This window comes from Megachile rotundata, chromosome 2, assembly GCF_050947335.1.
Source record: "Megachile rotundata isolate GNS110a chromosome 2, iyMegRotu1, whole genome shotgun sequence".
In the NCBI taxonomy this organism is placed as follows: domain Eukaryota; kingdom Metazoa; phylum Arthropoda; class Insecta; order Hymenoptera; family Megachilidae; genus Megachile; species Megachile rotundata.
This window is the reverse complement of record NC_134984.1, coordinates 18,613,041-18,632,736: the sequence shown is the minus strand read 5'-3', so window position 1 is coordinate 18,632,736 and position 19,696 is coordinate 18,613,041. Positions and strand designations below refer to the sequence as shown.

The window sequence follows — 19,696 nt, the reverse complement described above, 5'->3', positions numbered from 1 at the left end:
CTAATGCAAGGTCACCGTCGAAGACTCTAATTAATTTAAGGCTGGCGGTTGTGTTCGCTTGTACTACGGTTACAAGCTTTCTCTCTCTTACGGTCTTTCTCTTTTGCTCTCACGGCGATTCGTCGAAAGCATTAGCTACGCTCGATTTCGTCGGTCGAAAATTTACTGGAATGCTGACCGCGACCGATAGATCCTCCATTTCCGGTCGTTACACGGGAACCCTGCGTACCTCCGAGAAGAAGCCAACCCGAGTCTCTTTCCTTCGAGTTCAGCTTATTTGCGAGCTTCTGTCAAACGTGCCGATGTAAAGTTTGAAATTGTTGCGACAAGAAGTCGATTGCCACGAGTTACTATGTCTTTAAGCGCGGCTTCCGCTCACGGTGAAACGGAGGTGGGTGCATTTTTAACGATGCTTAGTAGGTTAAATATTTTGTCGGAAATGTTATCTGGGGTTAATTTGTCGAGCGACGTATGTATAAGAAAATACTCATTTTTAAATTGGACAGATCATGAACACCTTCGAAATTTATTTAAAGTTCAATTTATTTAATACACTTAGTAATTTCATTATTTATATGGTCAACACACTTGTTCATTCAACATAGAATTTTTGGGATGAACTTATTAATTCAACGCTAAATTTGTTTGACAAACTTGTTAACTTATGGTTGATTTTATTTCATGAATTTTTTAATTTGACATAGAATTTTGTTTGACAAACTTGTTAATTTAGGGTTGATTTTATTTCATGAATTTTTGTATTTAACATTGAATTTTGTTTGTCAAACTTGTTAATTTAGGGTTGATTTTATTTCATGATTTTTTTAATTTGACATAGAATTTTGTTTGACAAACTTATTAATTTTTATTTGATTTTATTTGATGAATTTTTTAATTCAACACTGAATTTGTTCAACAAACTTGTTAATTTAAGATTTAATTTTATTAATGAATTTCTTAATTTAACATGGAATTTGTTCAACAAACTTATTGATTTAATGTCGAATTTGGCTAATGAACTTAGTGCTTTAACATCGAATTTGTTCAACAATCTCGTAAATTTAATATCGAATATATTTGACAAACTCATTAACCTACCATTAAACTTCCATCAAAATCTCCTTCATTTAACCTTGATTTTCCTTGGGCCATATATCGAGACGGCACCATAAATTCAAATAGCAAAACAACCTTCAAAAATTCATAAAAACATCACTATCTCAAGAACTAATAATATTAACTCCCCGATTAACCTAACCTAACCTAACCATAAACAAATCCTTCTAAAAAACAAAAAATCACCAATTAACCAAGAAAATATTTAACCTACCCTAACCTATCCTAATCTACCCATAAACAAATCCTCCTAAAAAACAAAAAATCACCAATTAACCAAGAAAATATTTAACCTAACCTAACCTAAGCTAACCTACCCATAAACAAATCCTCCCAAAAATCAAAAAATCAAAAATTAACCAAGAAAATATTTTTTTTCAGGCAACCGACGATGAGGGAATGTCATCGCGGCACACGGAGCAAGTTTTCGTCACCAATCGATCGTGCACCGATCTCATAGCTTTGATCATCGTGATTGCCCTCGCGATTGGTTACGTACGTCCCGTTCTTCCTTTCCAAGACAACGAAAAGATACTCTACTCTACTTTTTCCTTTTGTCGGTGTACAGGGCTTTCTAGTTTCCAACACGGTGAAGCACGGTGATGTGTACCGTGTAGTAAATGGCTATGATAACTGTGGAAACGTTTGTGGTCGTGTCACGAAGGGTGAAACTGATCCTCAATTCAGCTGCAAGGGTGCAGACATGACGAATAAGCGGTAAGCACTATTCCAACGCTGTCTGTAAATCCTTCCGTAGTTGGCTAAAAATTAATCTGCAGATTCCACTGTTAGATATATGGGAAAGGAGGACAATTTTTAGATTGATAAATTAGAGAGATTAACAAATCAGAAAGATTGACAAATTAGAGAGATTGACGAATTTATTTTGGAACACTTTTGTTTAGGAATGCTTCTGTTCGAATTTATGATCGTCTGTAGCTTTAAAATTTTATTGGGAGGGTTTATTTGTTTTGGGAATGCAGAGGTGGAGGGATTTAGGTAGATATGAATTTATGGAGTTAGGGGTAGAAGAGGGATCAGGTCATCAAATTTTAAAAATTTGGAGAATTGTAATTTGGGAGTTTAGAAGTTTGCAGAAGTTTTATTATTTGTTTTGGGAATTTAGAGATGGGGGATTTAGGTAGATATGAATTTATGGAGTTAGGGGTAGAAGAGGGATCAAGTCATCAAATTTTAAAAATTTAGAAAATTGTAATTTGGGAGTTTGGAAGTTTGCAGAAGTTTTGTTATTTATTTTGGGAATTTAGAGATGGAGGAACTTAGGTAGATATGAATATATGGAGTTAGGGGTAGAAGAGGGATCAAGTCATCAAATTTTAAAAATTTGGAAAATTGTAATTTGGGAGTTTGGAAATTTGCAAAACTTTTATTATTTATTTTGGTAATTTAGAGGTGAGGGGATTTAGATATGAATTTATGGAGTTAGGGGTATAAAAGGGATCAGGTTATAAAATTTAAAAAATTTGGAAAATTGTAATTTGAGAGTTTAAATATTTGCAAAAGTTTTATTATTTATTTTATAAATGTAGAGATTGGAGAATTTAGGTATCTACAAATTTATGAATTTAGGGGTATAAGAAGGATCAGGTAATAAAATTAAAAAAATTGTAATTTGGGAGTTTGAAAATTTGCAAAGATAGAATAGCAAAATTTTTAATAGTGCAACAGTAAAAAATATTTAAATAATTTTTCATTGTGGTTCAAGTGCTGCTACTCAAACCTACTGCTTCTCACAATTTGAAGAAATTGTTCTCCTAATTTATTCCTCCCGAAATACATGTCTGACTATAATTGAAAAAATGGCATCGAAATTAATGCCATTTGCAGAGCAGAGAACTTCGACAGAAGTTCGAGACTAGCTTCCACATTTTATTTGAACAGCGTCTCCAGAAGATAACTCGTTGAAGCAAGATTCTATTATCCAAACAGATGTATCTCCCAATTAGTTCTAACAATGGCGGTTCCGCGAAGCGAAGTTAGCAAATCAATAGACACTGTCTGCCGATTTTCCAGCGTATTTCATCGGAGATTCAAGTTAACGGCCACCGTTTCCAACGGTTTCAATCTCTTTCACCGCGATAAACATTAACGATAATCTCTCGGCTAACAACCTATCGAGGTACACCGTCCAATCGCGAACAACCCCCTCCCCGCGCAATATCTCACCCCCTCGACCGCGACGTCCCCGAAGGATTAATAATTCGCGGACGCATTAACATCGAGTTTCATACGCGATAACAGTGGCCGAATTCAATATTACGCTTTTCGCGATGAATGAAACGAGTTCGCGAGAAAGATAATCGCTAAGGATTAATAATTTCTCGCCACGGTTAGCGAGCTACCCTTTGTTTTCGCTCGGAGAACGCCTTATGGCTTCGTGTACTGAGCGAGATTAAAGTGTGTGCAAAATGAAATGTGTACGAATGTATTTGCATGGGTTTAGGCTTGCACTGCTGACGTGTTGACGTTATAGTTTGAGGAATATTTAAGATGGCGCGGAAAAATTTTTAGATACATCAGGTTATTTTGATTTTGAATTATTAGGGTTTGACTGATTTTTCGTCGAAATTTTGTTTGTGAGTTTATGTTCTAATTTGGGTGAGTGAAATTATAAATAAAGACATCTAGTTTCCTTTCATGTTCCTATTTCAAGTTTTCCAATTCCAAGTTTTGCAATTCCAAATTTTGCAATTCCAAGTTTTTCAATTCCTAAGGTTTCCAATTCCAAGGTTTGCAATTCCAAATTTTCCAATTCCTAAGTTTGCCAATTCCAAGTTTTCCAATTCCAAATTTTCCAATTCCAAGTTTTCCAATTCCAAGATTTCCAATTCCAAATTTTCCACTTCCAAAATTCTCCAATTCCAAGGTTTCCAATTCCAAATTTTCTAATTTCCAAAATTCCCCAATTCCCAAATTTTCCAATTCCAAATTTTTCAATTCCAAGTTTTCTAATTCCAAATTTTCCAATTCCTAAGTTTTCAATTCCAAGTTTCCCAATTCCAAGGTTTGCAATTACAAATTTTCCAATTCCAAGGTTTGCAATTACAAGTTTTCCAATTCCTAAGTTTTCCAATTCCAAGTTTTCCAATTCCAAATTTTCCACTTCCTAAATTCCCCAATTCCAAGGTTTCCAATTCCAAATTTTCTAACTTCCAAAATTCCCCAATTCCCAAATTTTCCAATTCCAAATTTTTCAATTCCAAATTTTTCAATTCCAAATTTTCCAATTCCTAAGTTTCCTAATTCCAAATTTTCCAATTTCCCAAATTTAAAGCAGTCCGGGGGAGAAGTAGCAGCTAAACCGCGATAAATAATGCGGCTAATTAGCGTTAACGTCGCGCATAAATTCGACGGAAGCGAGTGTTTTTCAGCGAATTTCCCGATTTCCCTGGCAACACTTTTCGTGGCCACTGCTTCGTTAACACCATGCTCATTCATTATTCATTTCCCCAGGTATCTGCTGATGACCGTGGACGTGAATGGGGTGAAGTCACGCACGTGCGTGGCCAACTGCAGCGATCAGTTAGTATTCCATAATGCACGAGCTTCCGGTCTCTGTTCGTTGATCGTTGGCGAAATATCGCGACAATTTGTCAACGAGCAACGCTACGGAATGACTGGGATTATTGTTTGGTCGCTCAAGGCTGAACGGATGAATTGCCTAATAAGGTTTACTCTTTTGTTAAGGTTTTAAGGCTTCACCTATGATTTTGGAGGATTTGGACGACTTAACCTGCAACTTATTTACGTTATTTTTGTTTTATGTATTGTTTATTATTATTGTATATTAATCATGTCGTTGATTTGAGAGATGACTAAAATTCGAAGTCTTCAGAGTATTAAAATTAAAAAATTTCAAGGTTGAGAAATGTCGATATCTGATAATATAAGGTTTAGAACACTGCAAGGTTTCGAAGACTCAAAATTAGCAAACCTTACAGCCTCAAAATTCCAAAATCCTAGGATCTTAAAATCTCAGAATTCTACTAAATCACGAAGTTGCAGGACCTTAAACTCTAAAATTTTCAAGGTTCCAGACTGTAAAACTTCGAGGGTCCCAAAGGCCTAAAATTCCAAGGTCCCAAAGTCCCAAAACACAAAAATTCCAAAGTCCCAAAATTCTAAAATTCCAAGGTCCCTAAGTCCCAAAGTACCAAGGTCCCTAAGTCCCAAAATTCCAAGGGTCCCAAGCTCCCAAAGCCCCAAAATTCCAAGGGTCCCAAGCTCCCAAAGCCCCAAAATTCCAAGGGTCCCATGCTCCTAAGGTCCCAAAATTCCAAGGGTCCCAAACTTCCAAAGTCCCAAAATTCCAAGGTCCCAAAATTCCAAGGGTCCCAAGCTCCCAAAGTTCCAAACTCCCAAAGTTTCAAAATTCCAAGGGTCCCAAGCTCCCAAAGTCCCGAAATTCCAAGGGTCCCAAGCTCTCAAAGTTCCAAACTCCCAAAGTTTCAAAATTCCAAGGGTCCCAAGCTCCCAAAGTTCCAAAATTCCAAGGGTCCCAAGCTCCCAAAGTCCCAAAATTCCAAGGTCCCAAAATTTCAAGGGTCCCAAGCTCCCAATGTCCCAAAATTCCAAGGGTCCCATGCTCCCAAAGTTCCAAGCTCCCAAAGTCCCAAAATTCCAAGAGTCCCAAGCTCCCAAAGTCCCAAAATCCCTAAGCCCCACTCTCTCAAAATCCCAAAATTACAAGATCCCAAATTTCTAAAATTCCAAAATCCCAAAATTCCTAATCCCCACCCTCCCAAATTTCCAATCTCCCAAAATCCTCAACCCAATAACTCCCAACCCCCCAAACACCCAAACCCCCAAATTCAATCAAACTCTAATCCCCCACAGAAATAATAACAGCCTTGAGAGACCACGACTTTAAATTTCAGCCACAGTTCGCCTAACTTGTATTATTTCTAAACAGGCACATATCGTTCCTGAATCGCTGTATACCCAAGGAGTTTTCCGAGACGGCAACTTCCATGATCAGGAAGCTCGGGTTAGATAATTTCTACAGGGTTTGTAAACTTTATTTTGATAGAAATTTCAATAGAGTTACAGTAGCTGTTAGTGTAATGGCCGCCGGTGGTTCGGAGCTGTCGGTACGATGATCAATCGTTGAACAATGATGTTAATGATACAAGGTGTTAATCCTTGATTGTGTGGTAGATGTGGTGGTCGACGTCTGCCACACTGTTCTTCCAAAGCATGGTGTTTGATTGATTATACCGGTTGTCGGATCGAAACTGTCCCTATATTATCCTCCATTTCATGATCTTCGATAATTACTGTTGTTGATACCATTTTTGGAGTATTTTCACTTGGGAAATGTTAACGTGCTTAAATTCTGTGGAATTACATTTATTTTGTTTTTTAATTTGGAGGTACATTATTAAACTTATTCTTGCAATATGTAGGTGATATTTTCTTTTGAGTTGTAGTGTGAATAATTTTTGTTCTTGCAACATGACATTTGTTTTACTTCTTAATTTGAGAGTGAATAATTAAAGTTGATCTTGCAGCGTATGTATGACATTTATTTTACTTTTTAATTTGACAGAGGGTAATCAAACTTGATCTTGCAGTTTAATATACATGACATTTATTTTCTTTTAAATTCTATGTTGTATAATTACGCTTATTCTTACAACATAACCTATATTTTTTTTTAATTTAACAGTGTATAATTAAATTTGCCCTTGCAAAATAATGTACGTGAAATTTATTTATTTTTTTATAATTAACAAAGTATCTTTGAACTAATTTTTGCAACATAGCACATATTTTAGGGAATTTAATTTGAAAGCTGACATAACCTCTTTAACCCAAAATTTCCCAATTCCAAGGGTTTTAATTCCAAGTTTCCCAATTTCCAACATTCCCCAATTCCAAGGGTTTCAATTCCAAGTTTCCCAATTTCCAACATTCCCCAATTCCAAGGGTTCCAATTCCAAATTTCCCAATTTCCAACATTCCCCAATTCCAAGGGTTCCAATTCCAAATTTTCCAATTTCCAAAATTCCCCAATTCCAAGGGTTCCAATTCCAAGTTTCCCAATTTCCAACATTCCCCAATTCCAAGTTTCCCAATTTCCAACACTCCCCAATTCCAAGGATTCCAATTCCAAATTTCCCAATTTCCAACACTCCCCAATTCCAAGGATTCCAATTCCAAGTTTCCCAATTTCTAACATTCCCCAATTCCAAGGCTTCCAATTCCAAATTTCCCAATTTCCAAAATTCCCCAATTCCAAATTTTCCAATTCCAATTCTATGTTGTACAATTAAACTTAATCTCACAACATAATATATTTTTCTCTTTTAATTTAACAGTGTATAATTAAACTTGATCCTGCTATTTAATATACATGATATTTATTTTCTTTTAAATTCTATGTTGTATAATTAAGCTTATTCTTACAACATAACCTATATTTTTTAAAATTTATCAGTGTATAATTAAACTTACCCTTGCAAAATAATGTACATGAAATTGATTTATTTTTTTATATCTAACAAAGTATCTTTGAACTAACTCTTGCAACATAGCACACATTTTACTGAATTTAATTCTAAAGATGACATAACCTCTTTAACCCAAAAATCCAGTATCATTTGTTTTATCAAACGAAAAGTTTGACGTGCACTTGCAAAAGAAAATGAGGTATGCAGAGGTCAAGATGAAAAATTTATATTTGTTTTCTTCTCTTGAAAATGAAATTCATTTAGTAGGAAGCGGAATTTATCTTGGGAATAGAACATGCTCATAAATATAAGAGAGCCTCATTCCGATCGAAATACTGGCCGTATTTAGGTTATTATAATCCCAAAAAATGGGCCACCCTGTGTATTTCATGAGAACTTATTATTGGGGTCAAGTTGAACCAATTCCGCCGGTTGTAAATATCGCGGTCTAACGGCCAAGGGTTAAAGATATTGTATCCTGGATCCTTTCGTGCTATTACTGAATGATCTATCGTTGTTTATAACTTACTAATTTAAATTAACATCCTTTCGATGAATTTAAAAAAAAATATCTAAAAATTATTTAAAAAAATTAATGTTATCAAAATTTCAATCAACAAGTATGTTTAATAATAATGATTTATTAATTGTTTTTTAATTAATCTTCATCCTTGTACTTTTGCAATATTTCTAATAATTAAAATGAATTAATATTGATCATTTTTCTATGACATTTAAAATAAAAAGTCTAAAAAATGTTGCTATAAGAAATTTAATTTTTGTAACATTGTGAAATTTTCAACCAACAAATATATTTGACAACAGTGATTTATTAATTGATTTTTAATTGATCTTCACCCTTGTACTTTTGCAATATTTCTAATAATTAAAATGAATTAATATTGATCATTTTTCTATGACATTTAAAATAAAAAGTCTAAAAGATGTTGTTATAATAAATTGAATTTTTGTAACATTATAAAATTTTCAGTGAACAAATATATTTGCCCCAACGATTTATTACTGTATTTTTAATTGATCTCAATAATTAAATACCACGCTTTGGAAGAATATCGTAAATCATTCGAACCACCCCTCTGGCGCAATAAACTTACCTATTGCTTGAGAAGAAAACACAAAATTATTGAAGTCTGAGTGCAATTTATTGAGTTCAAATTATTCTTGGTATAATAAATAAAATAAATAAATAAAAGTTTGATATAATAAATAAATTAAATTAAAATAACTAAAAGCTTGATATAACAAATAAATAAAATTAAAATAACTAAAAGTTTGCTATAACAAATAAATAAAATTCAAATAAATGAAAGCTTGACAAAATAAATAAATAAAATTCAAATACCTAAAAGTTTGATACAATAAAAAAATAAAATTCAAATAACTAAAAGCTTGACAAAATAAATAAATAAAATTCAAATACCTAAAAGTTTGATACAATAAATAAATAAAATTAAAATAACTAAGAGCTTGATATAATAAATAAATAAAATTAAAATAACTAAAAGTTTGCTATAATAAATAAATAAAAGCTTGACAAAATAAATAAATAAAATTCAAATAACCTGAAGCTTGCTATAATAAATAAATAAAATTCAAATAAATAAAACCTTGCTATAATAAAAAAACAAAATTCAAATAAATAAAATGTCCGTCAAATTTATCTTTCTGGCCAGATCAAAAATAAGAATAAAACATAATTATCACTCGAATTTTCTAAAAACTTCATTAATGTATTCAGAACGAATTCGATAAATGTACCAAGGTTCATTCTATTTTCATAAAATATTGCAGCAGAAATATTCGCGAGTCGAGCATAATTCATTGCTCCGGCTGCTCGAACGAAGCAGCGAAATGTTACGGTCAAATATAACGCGGTTTCCAACTACCAAAAGGTTAATCTCATTTCGCTAGGGTCAATTTTCTTCCCCAAAAATATGTCCATAGAAATGTTTCTACGTTCCAGGAGGCTTCCAGAGATTTGACTGTCGCTTGGAGGGAGTTGATTTACCTTATTCTGATCGCTTTAGGTATGCATCTTCTATGAATTTTGGTATTTTAAATAAATTTTGTTATTTATTTATTAGTTTGGTGAACAAAGCTATATTTATAAATTTCAGCTATATCGCTGGGAATTTTAATTGCGTTTCGATACATGGTTCAGTGGGTGGTTTATATTGTGCTGATCGGTGCCATCATTGCGTGCATTGGGGGATCGACGTATCTTTGGTAAGTTTGTATTTTGGTGGAAAAATTTGATGTATCAATTCTTCCAAGTTCTAATTCTCTCAAGTTCAAATTCTCTCAAGTTCCGATTCTCTCAAGTCCCAAATCTCCCAAATTCCAATTTCTCCAAGTTCCAATTCTCCCAAGTTCCAAATTTCCCAAATTCCAATTCTCCCAAGTCCCAATTCCCTCAAGTCCCAAATTTCCCAAATTCCAATTCTCCCAAGTCCCAATTTCTTCAAGTTCCAATTCTCCCAAGTTCCAAATCTCCCAAATTCCAATTCTCCCAAGTCCCAATTCTCCCAAGTTCCAATTCTCCCAAGTCCCAATTCTCTTAAATTCCAATTCTCCCAGGTCCCAATTCTCTCAAGTCCCAAATTTCCCAAATTCCAATTCTCCCAAGTCCCAAATTTCCCAAATTCCAATTCTCCCAAGTCCCAAATTTCCCAAATTCCAATTCTCCCAAGTCCCCATTTCTCCAAGTTCCAATTCTCTCAAGTCCCAAATCTCTCAAATTCCAAATCTCCCAAGTCCCAATTCTCCCAAAGTCCAATTCTCCCAAATCCCAATTTCCCCAAGTCCCAATTCTCCCAAATCCCAATTCCCACAAGTCCCAATTTCTCAAACCCTTAATTCCCCAAATCCCAATTTCTCAAAATCCTAAATTCCCAAATTTTACTTCCCACAAATCCCACTTTTCCAAACCCCAAAATTCCAAGATCCCAAATTACAAAAACCCCAATTTCCACAAATCCCAAAATTCCCCACCCCAATTTCCCAAATCCCCACCTCCCCAAATTCAACTTCCAAAAGAAAGCAAAATATCATCACCCTGAAGTGTCAAAGTAAACAAAATTCGCAAAAAGTTTCAAACTGATTTGCCAAGTAAATTCACTTGTCGTGTTTGAGTTAGTTTTCCAGCAATCTAAGGTTATGTTCATAACTGCTCCCCTGCGATTCATTTCAATAATATAAATCATATAACAAGCTACATTGCTCATTACCATTATCTCAAGATTCTTCTTAGCATTATTTTCAAGATTCCTTTACGGGGAAGGTTGAATAGAGAACACTTTTCAGGCTGGCGTGGTACAAGGAGAAGAAAGGGGTGGAAAGGAATGAAATACCTGAAGATGACTCGAGCGAACAAGCGTACTTCATCTACGCCATTATTCTATCTGTCGTTACTGTGAGTAACTATAATTCCCTATATTATCATTACCTCTGAATACTAAATAACTAAATAATACAACTATATACTAAAATATACAACAAATGTTTAACAAATATTAGTATTATTCGCACTATGCAAATATTAATATTATTATTTTAAAATAATATAAGAATATCAAAACAATTCATAGGGTAAAAATTACTCTTTATTCCTAAAAATTATTTAAGAGCAGCTTGCAAATAACTAAATAATATAACTGCGTACTGAAATACACAACAAATGTTTAACAAATATTAGTATTGTTCACACTGTGCAAATATTAATATTTTTATTTTAAAATAATATAAGAATTTCAAAACAATTCATAGAGTAAAAATTCCTCTTTATTCCTAAAAATTATTTAAGAGCAGCTTGCAAATAACTAAATAATATAACTGCGTACTAAAATACACAACAAATGTTTAACAAATATTAGTATTGTTCGCACTATGCAAATATTAATATTATTATTTTAAAATAATATAAGAATTTCAAAATAATTCATAGGGTAAAAATTACTCTTTATTTCTAAAAATTATTTAAGAGCAGCTTGCAAATAACTAAATAATATAACTGCGTACTAAAATACACAACAAATGTTTAACAAATATTAGTATTATTCGCACTATGCAAATATTAATATTATTATTTTAAAATAATATAAGAATTTCAAAATAATTCATAGAGTAAAAATTACTCTTTATTCCTAAAAATGATTTAAGAGCAGCTTGCAAATAACTAAATAATATAACTGCGTACTAAAATACACAACAAATGTTTAACAAATATTAGTATTATTCACACTGTGCAAATATTAATATTATTATTATAAAATAATATAAGAATTTCAAAATAATTCATAGGGTAAAAATGACTCTTTATTGCTGAAAATTAAGAGCAGCTTGCAAATAAATGTTCTTGCAAATTTGATAAAGGAGATTGCTATTATTCTACAATTTTGGAAATACGTAAATAATATTGTATTAATTTATTCCTTGCAAATGAAGCTGAGGTATTATAAGCTGCTAAATTATTAAGGAGCGATCAAGCGTTTTAAGGTTTGAATAAAGAAGTATCTTTTATTATTCAGAAATACGTAAATAATATTGAATTACAAGTGTAACCTGAGACCAGGTATTATGGTATATCGTTGTAAATTATTTAAGAGCAATCGAGCTTCGAAATTTGATTAAGTTCTTATAACACAAATTTAGATACGTAAATAATATCGTATTAAATAATTCGTTGCAAAAGAAGCTGCTGTAATTTCAGCTTGAAAATCTCATAAAGTGTCTATTGTTATAAAAATTCAAAAACACGTAAATATTGAATTAATTCATAATTTTCAAGTGAACTATTATAAACAGCTAAATTGAATAAATCTTAAAAACTTGATAAAGGAAGTTATTACGAAGAATATCTCGTTTCACAGAAGAAGAAACGTTTCATAAAAATTACATCAGTTTCATACACAAACGATAATGTCCCCCAGTTTCGTTGAAATAATCGAGATTTTACTGTAGCTATTCGACAGTCTATTTAACGAAGCAATATTGGTGTTATTGATCGCGTGTAATTTGCAGGTCGTCACACTTTTGATCGTATTGGTGATGAGAAAAAGAATCGCCTTGGTGATGCAGCTGTTCCGCGAAGCAGGGAAAGCTGTTTACGCGATGCCAGCGTTGCTGCTTCAACCTATATACGTAAATATTTGATAACAAAACGATGCACGGGTACATAGAGCGAGCTAACAGCTCAGCACACCACAAGTATCTTATCTCTTGTTACTTTTTAAGGGTTGAGCGGTTTTATTTTGCTAAAATTCAATTGAGGAAATATTTTCGTAGTGACAGTAGTGGAGAAATTCAAATGGGGAAATTTTAAAGTTGTTCTTTTTTTTGGTGGGAATTTTCCAATTTCAAGATTTCTAAATTCGAGTTTTCCAATTCTAAAATCTCCCATTCCCAAATTTTCCAATTTCCAACATTCCCCAATTCCAAGGGTTCCAATTCCAAATTTTCCAATTTCCAAAATTCCTCAATTCCAAGGGTTCCAATTCCAAGTTTCCCAATTTCCAACACTCCCCAATTCCAAGGGTTCCAATTCCAAGTTTCCCAATTTCCAATTCTCCCAAATTCCAAGGGTTCCAATTCCAAGTTTCCCAATTTCCAACATTCCCCAATTCCAAGTGTTCCAATATCAAATTTTCCAATTTCCAAAATTCCCCAATTCCAAGGGTTCCAATTCCAAGTTTCCCAATTTCCAACATTCCCCAATTCCAAGGGTTCCAATTCCAAGTTTCCCAATTTCCAATTCTCCCAAATTCCAAGGGTTCCAATTCCAAGTTTTCCAATTTCCAACATTCCCCAATTCCAAGGGTTCCAATACACAAATTTTCCAATTTCCAAAATTCCCCAATTCCAAGGGTTCCAATTACAAGTTTCCCAATTTCCAACATTCCTCAATTCCAAGGGTTCCAATTCCAAATTTCCCAATTTCCAACATTCCCCAATTCCAAGGGTTCCAATTTCAAATTTTCCAATTTCCAAAATTCCCCAATTCTCACATTCCCCATCTCCCAAATTCCCCAATTCCCACATTCCCAACTCCCAAATTTCCCATTTCCGAAATTCCCCCATCCTCGCATTCCCCATCTCCCAAATTCTCCAATTCCCACATCCCCAACTCCCAAATTTCCCAATTCCCAAATTCTCCAACTCTCAAACTCCCCGAATTCCCAAATCCCCCAAATCCCTAAAATCCCGCCCAAAATAATAAAAGCTTGATCTACCCGTAAACACCCTCCACCGAAAGAACTATTTCCACAACATTAAACCCTCAACCCCTTTTCACCCCGTTCACCATTTCATACCTCGAAAAAAAGAACAAAAAACTATTTCAATTTGTGGTGTGTTTGTTATATTAGATTGCCGTTCGAAAATAGATTAAATCGTGTTTCAGACATACTTGTTAATCGGTTTGACCGTGTGTGCTTGGGTTTACTTCGCGCTCTGGGTAGAAAGCGCGGGACACATCTATATGAACAGGAAGAATCATATTCACTTCAAGAAGGATGACTGGATAATTGTAAGAGAACGAAGTTTTTGAGAGAAAGTTAAGAGTGATAGGACGAGGGGATGATCAATTTTTGAATGATGTTATAGGCGACGAGATGGTACAATATATTTTTCTTCTTCGTCACGTGCGAGTTTCTTCTGGGCTGTCAACACATGGTGGTCGCGCTGGCCGTTGCACGTTGGTTCTTCACCAGGTGACATTCTGATCGATATCGTACTTTGAATATGAATTGCTTGCTGTATATCGTTGCGAATTTACATGCTTTTGTGTAGAGAATTGTTTATTGTATAGAGTTTGTAGTTTTTTGGAATGTAGAATTAGTTAAAATTAATTTTGAGTAAATCTTAGATGTTTGATGTATGAAAAATTGTTATTAAGTTTTAGTTAAATTTTCTTGGATATTAAATAAACTAGAAGAACGTTAATATTGAACATTATATTAAAATTAGATTATTATAGAACATATTAAGATAACCTTAATCTTGAAGATATTAAATTAACATTAATATTAGACGTACTAAGTTAAAATTAATATTGAACATATTAGAATAACAAACTTCATACTTCATACAATTATCTTGAATGAAAAACAGTGACAATTGTTTTTGACCAACAAAAACAATTTATTGTTAAAATTAATTTAACAAATTGACTAATAGTTTCTGCCCCTTAAAATCATTTTAAAAAAAATCTTCATTCATTAGAAATCTGCTGTACTCATTCTTTAAATTCTCAGCGAAAATAATTACCATACATTTGTTTAGTTTGTACAGTAAAGTAGAGAAATTGTCATAATTGAAAAGTCGATACCTTACAAACTTCTGTTTCTAAATTTGATATAAGTGAATGGTTTCGAAGCGACACCGATGGCGCCATCTTGTTGCACGCGATAGAATTAATGTAATAAAATGTCTTTCATCGAGTTTGGATAGAAGTAAATTATCTTATAATTGTTTGCATAGTATTTGTAGTGTGCAGTATTATGCAAGAGTCGTTTATTTTATAAGAAAAAAATAATTTAAATTTGTAAACGTTAACAGGGACAAACGACAACTGTCACTGACGGTAACCCGAGGATTCTGTTACCTGGTGCGTTATCACCTGGGCACCGTAGCATTCGGTGCACTGATAATCGGAATAGTTCGACTGATAAGAGCAGTCTTATCCTTCATACAGAATCGTCTGAAACGTTACGATAACGACCTGGTTAAAGGAATACTATGGTGTTGCCAGTGTTGCCTCTGGTGTTTCGAGTGCGCTTTAAAATTCCTCACCAGGAACGCCTACATCGAAACAGGTATCCACAAAATTGCAAAATATACTCAAATTAACTAAAACAGTATTCACTAACTAACAAATTAACTAACAAATTAACTAACAAATTAACTAACTCAGTTTACTTAAATTAACAAATTTTCAATTATAAATTTTCAGCCATCTACGGATGTAACTTCTGCGTGGGAGGAAAGAAGGCTTTCCAAGCGTTATCCAGCAACATTCTAAGGGTAGCGGCCATTAACAGTGTCGGAGATTTCGTGCTGTTCCTCGGGAAGGTCCTGGTGGTTACTTTAACAGTCGTCTCAGGGATCTACTTGATGCAGGTACGTAACTAGCGAATTCGTGGTCAACATAGATCTGTTAATTGCCTGTATGTTTAGAAGAAGGAAGGACTCCATTATCCTTGGGTACCAATTGCATTAGGTGGTGTGTTTGCCTTCTTGGTGGCGCACTGCTTCATTTCCATCTATGAGGTAATTACATACTATCTTTTTATTTTAAAATTCACACTTGGATTGGCAGTATCTTTGTAATGAAATCAATCTTTCTTTCTTTTGCCTTTCAAGGTTATATTTAGTCCTTGAGATCCTGAAGATACTCAAATCCTACATTTCTAAGTTCCTCGATTCTTAGATTCCTTTTTGATGGAATGTAGGATACCTTAGAATCTATAATCTTAGATTTCTAGAATTTCAAACTCCCATGTTTTCCAATCTTTTCACTAAATTTCTAAATCTGCTAATTTCTGAAGGTGCTGTTGACATTAATTCTATCTGCTAATGAAGTGATATTGCTAATAAAGAAATTATATCTCCGTGTCCACAAACCTCTGTACTCCAACATCTGTGGACCTCCAAATTCCTAAACGAATCTTAAACTAAATCCCCATTGCTACTGTAAATCTACCAAATTGCCATATTATACCAAATCAGCAAAAAACAATCCGAATAACTTCTGCCTCCATTGTAGATGATCATAGACACGATATTCCTCTGCTTCTGCGAGGACTGCGAGAAGAACGATGGCATCAGCCGACCATACTTCATGAGCCGAGGATTAATGGTACTCCTCAAAGATTGCCTTCTCTCTCTCTTATTAATTACAAGATTAATTCTAACCTTTTAATAACAAGATTAATCCTACCCCTTTATTAACAAGATCCTAACCCTACTTTCCATTACAGGAATTCGTGGAGAACAGTAAAAAGGCTCTGCAGCACATGGACCAAACAGCGCACACGTAATGGCGTCACCCGATAGAAAATTCAGCTACGAAGAAAACCCAAAGGACTTTCAGTGTCTTCCGAAGACACAACGCGTAGAAATCGTGATATTTTCGTTATGCGCGAAAGAACACGGAGGTTCCGTGCTTTTTGAACGATCAAAGGTTACAGGAAGTATTAATCCTCCTCGGGGAGAGAGGAGAACAGTGATTAATTATCCGTTTCCAAAATGTCCTCTTTTACAAATGGACCGACACTTGCACACGGATATAGAAATCGCTTCCTGGTTGAATCGTCGCCAACTGTGAAACAACCGAGGTAGACGCGTGTGTATAGCAATTGTTTTTAGGTAGTTTACGTAAGAGATGTGCGGTCAAATGTTTATCAGTAAAGCGGTCCGTTTCGTTAAGGTTTTTTGATGCAAGTCGTGTGGTATAGGAAAGTATTTTATTAATTTTGTTGAAGGATTTAATAGTTACTTCAAATTACTTAGATGTTTGGTATAAAATATGTAAATATGTTTCGGTAAAAAGATATTTAGAGGGACATTTCATAATTGTTCACAAAGCCAGCTTCATAAGCTTCAGCTGTAATTTAAGTCAGCAAATTGTTATACTTTCAACTTATGTTTCTGAATTTTCAAAGTTTAGATAATTGTTTAAATTCAGAAATATTCAAATCCGGATTTCTAAATTCTTCAAACTTTTCTCTAAAAATTAAGAAGTGTCATTCTCTTTCTTAACCGCCATATTTTTTCTACGCGAACAAATTTGCTTTTCGCAATCTGTGAACCCTCACCTTCACATGAACTGATTTGTGAGTAAATTCGCCATCTTTGATACAGCGTCCTTAGCTATACTTCCCCATAAAACACAACTTCCACCAAAAAACACAAAATAGAATAAGATAACCCGTAGCCAAGTTCATCCGGCATTGTTAGTCCAAAAAAGATAAATACAGTGTACGCACAGTTGTTCTTCCAAAGAGAAGAACAACGTTATCGTTGCCTTGAAACTACGATTACCTCGAATCTTCTTTAACGAAGAAGCCTGAAGAACCAGTCGACTGATAGTTGCAGCTTTTAAGATACGAATTTTCAACATTCCCGACACATTGTTTTGGTAAAAGTCGATCCATGACTTAACGTTCTGTATGCATTTACCTGCGAAGCGTTCGGTTTTTATCGTTAGGGTACAAATAATACTCGGATAAATCGACGCAACATTGTGAAGTTTCTAATATTTTGAAACATGTTGACCAGTGAATACTATGTTGCCAACAGCAAGATTGAACAGGTGCCAAAAGGCCGAGATTTGATTAAACGGCCACGAACTGTACACGAGACACGTGGCGATAATTCGTGGCTATCTGAGCTAATTACATCGATCATTGTATATATATATTTTTCGAAATCCGCCCATCAATTGTGCATCGAGACGTTAATCGATGTTGGACATGTTATTTGTAAATGGTTGCAGTCGTAAATTAAAGATAGTATTTTAATAAATGTTGAAGAGAATAGAGTGATTTTTATTCGGTGTTTAACGTTTCTGAATAAATCAATTTTCATTGTAGTTGTGTATTTTTTTGACCTGAACAAAAATTAAGAAATATGAAATATTTCTTTAGATCGCTACTTTAGACTCAATTTTGGAATTTGATAATTAGTCAATTTAGAAATTGGTAGATTTTTGAGTCTGTAGATTCCTCTATTTGCAGGATTGCAAATTTTTGTAATTTCAATTTTTAGAATTAGTGGATTTTTCAATTTTCAATTTTTAAAATTACTGGACTTTCAATTTTCAATTTTTAGAATTAGTGGATTTCTAAATTCTCAATTTTTAGAATTAGTGGATTTTTCAATTTTCAATTTTTAGAATTAGTGGATTTCTAAATTTTCAATTTTTAGAATTAGTGGATTTCTAAATTCTCAATTTTTAGAATTAGTGGATTTTTCAATTTCCAATTTTTAGAATTAGTGGATTTCTAAATTTTCCATTTTTAGAATTAGTGGATTTTTCAATTTTCAATTTTTAGAATTAGTGGATTTCTAAATTTTCCATTTTTAGAATTAATGGATTTCTAAATTCTCAATTTTTAGAATTACTGGATTTTTCAATTTTCAATTTTTAGAATTACTGGATTTCTAAATTCTTAATTTTTAGAATTACTGGATTTCTAAATTTTCAAATACGTAAACTTCCAAGTTTGCAAGTACTACATTCACAAATCTCCTAACTTATAAATTTCCTACTTCCATATATTCAAATACCTAAATTTCCTACTTCTCAAATCCCAACCTCCCACATATACAATTTCCCGAACCCCAAATTCTCAAATTTCCCAAAATCCTCAAATCCTGAATTCACAAATTCTGAGACTTCCACCTATCAAATCTCAAGCCTTCCAAATTAATAAATAAACCTAAAACCTCCCAAATTTCTAAATTTAAAAAATCGCAACTGTACCAAATACAGCTACCGCCATACTCGAAAGAAATAAATAAATCACAACCTACCGGCGCCATCTGTGCGCCAAACTAATCATTCTATTTCGATTCCCAAAACTTCCGTCGTAAAATGCACGGAAATAGCTGAATAAAATAAAAGGTAGAAGGGTGGCAATATAAGAGAAATTACACCGTCAGCAGAGACTATCTCGCTGATTCGTTACTTTTCATTTATTCGTTTCGGGCACACAGTTTATTGCATGAATAATTATGTGCACCCCAGAGCGACAGCTTCACATCGTCGTCAGGTGCACACAAAATGGATCTTATTGTTGTTTCTCTTGTCTCGTTACATTCAGCTGGCAGTAAGTTGGGCCGACATTTATGAAACCTAAAGCGGACACTTGTCTTATATGTATATATATATATGTATATATTTATGTATATACTCTTTTGTCTTGTTAATTATATTTTTCGTTTCGATCTCCAAGGACACGCTTGGCGAAATGGCGTGTAATGTCGGTGGAAAAAACGGGATATTTTATCGAATTACAAAAATTCGTGGGACAATATTGTACTCTATGCGACAGCGTTGTCGGAGACAACTTGAACGGGACTAGCAA

The 19,696-nt window shown here is 33.7% G+C and overlaps 1 protein-coding gene across 1 annotated transcript in view; it reads left to right on the top strand.

Annotated features, from left to right (window-relative positions):
* Window positions 1-18,198, top strand: part of LOC100883049 (choline transporter-like protein 1) — a 65,372-nt gene extending 47,174 nt beyond the window's left edge. The window contains exons 3-17 of the mRNA XM_012288239.2: window positions 1,498-1,611; window positions 1,685-1,833; window positions 4,591-4,659; window positions 6,050-6,143; window positions 9,574-9,637; window positions 9,728-9,836; window positions 10,914-11,022; window positions 12,630-12,749; window positions 14,008-14,133; window positions 14,211-14,317; window positions 15,165-15,421; window positions 15,559-15,725; window positions 15,783-15,875; window positions 16,372-16,464; window positions 16,586-18,198. Of these exons, the coding sequence (XP_012143629.2) occupies window positions 1,498-1,611; window positions 1,685-1,833; window positions 4,591-4,659; window positions 6,050-6,143; window positions 9,574-9,637; window positions 9,728-9,836; window positions 10,914-11,022; window positions 12,630-12,749; window positions 14,008-14,133; window positions 14,211-14,317; window positions 15,165-15,421; window positions 15,559-15,725; window positions 15,783-15,875; window positions 16,372-16,464; window positions 16,586-16,645 (1,731 nt within the window). The 3' untranslated portion in view covers window positions 16,646-18,198. The remainder of the gene's footprint in view (window positions 1-1,497; window positions 1,612-1,684; window positions 1,834-4,590; window positions 4,660-6,049; window positions 6,144-9,573; window positions 9,638-9,727; window positions 9,837-10,913; window positions 11,023-12,629; window positions 12,750-14,007; window positions 14,134-14,210; window positions 14,318-15,164; window positions 15,422-15,558; window positions 15,726-15,782; window positions 15,876-16,371; window positions 16,465-16,585) is intronic.
* The last annotated feature ends 1,498 nt before the right edge of the window (window positions 18,199-19,696 follow it).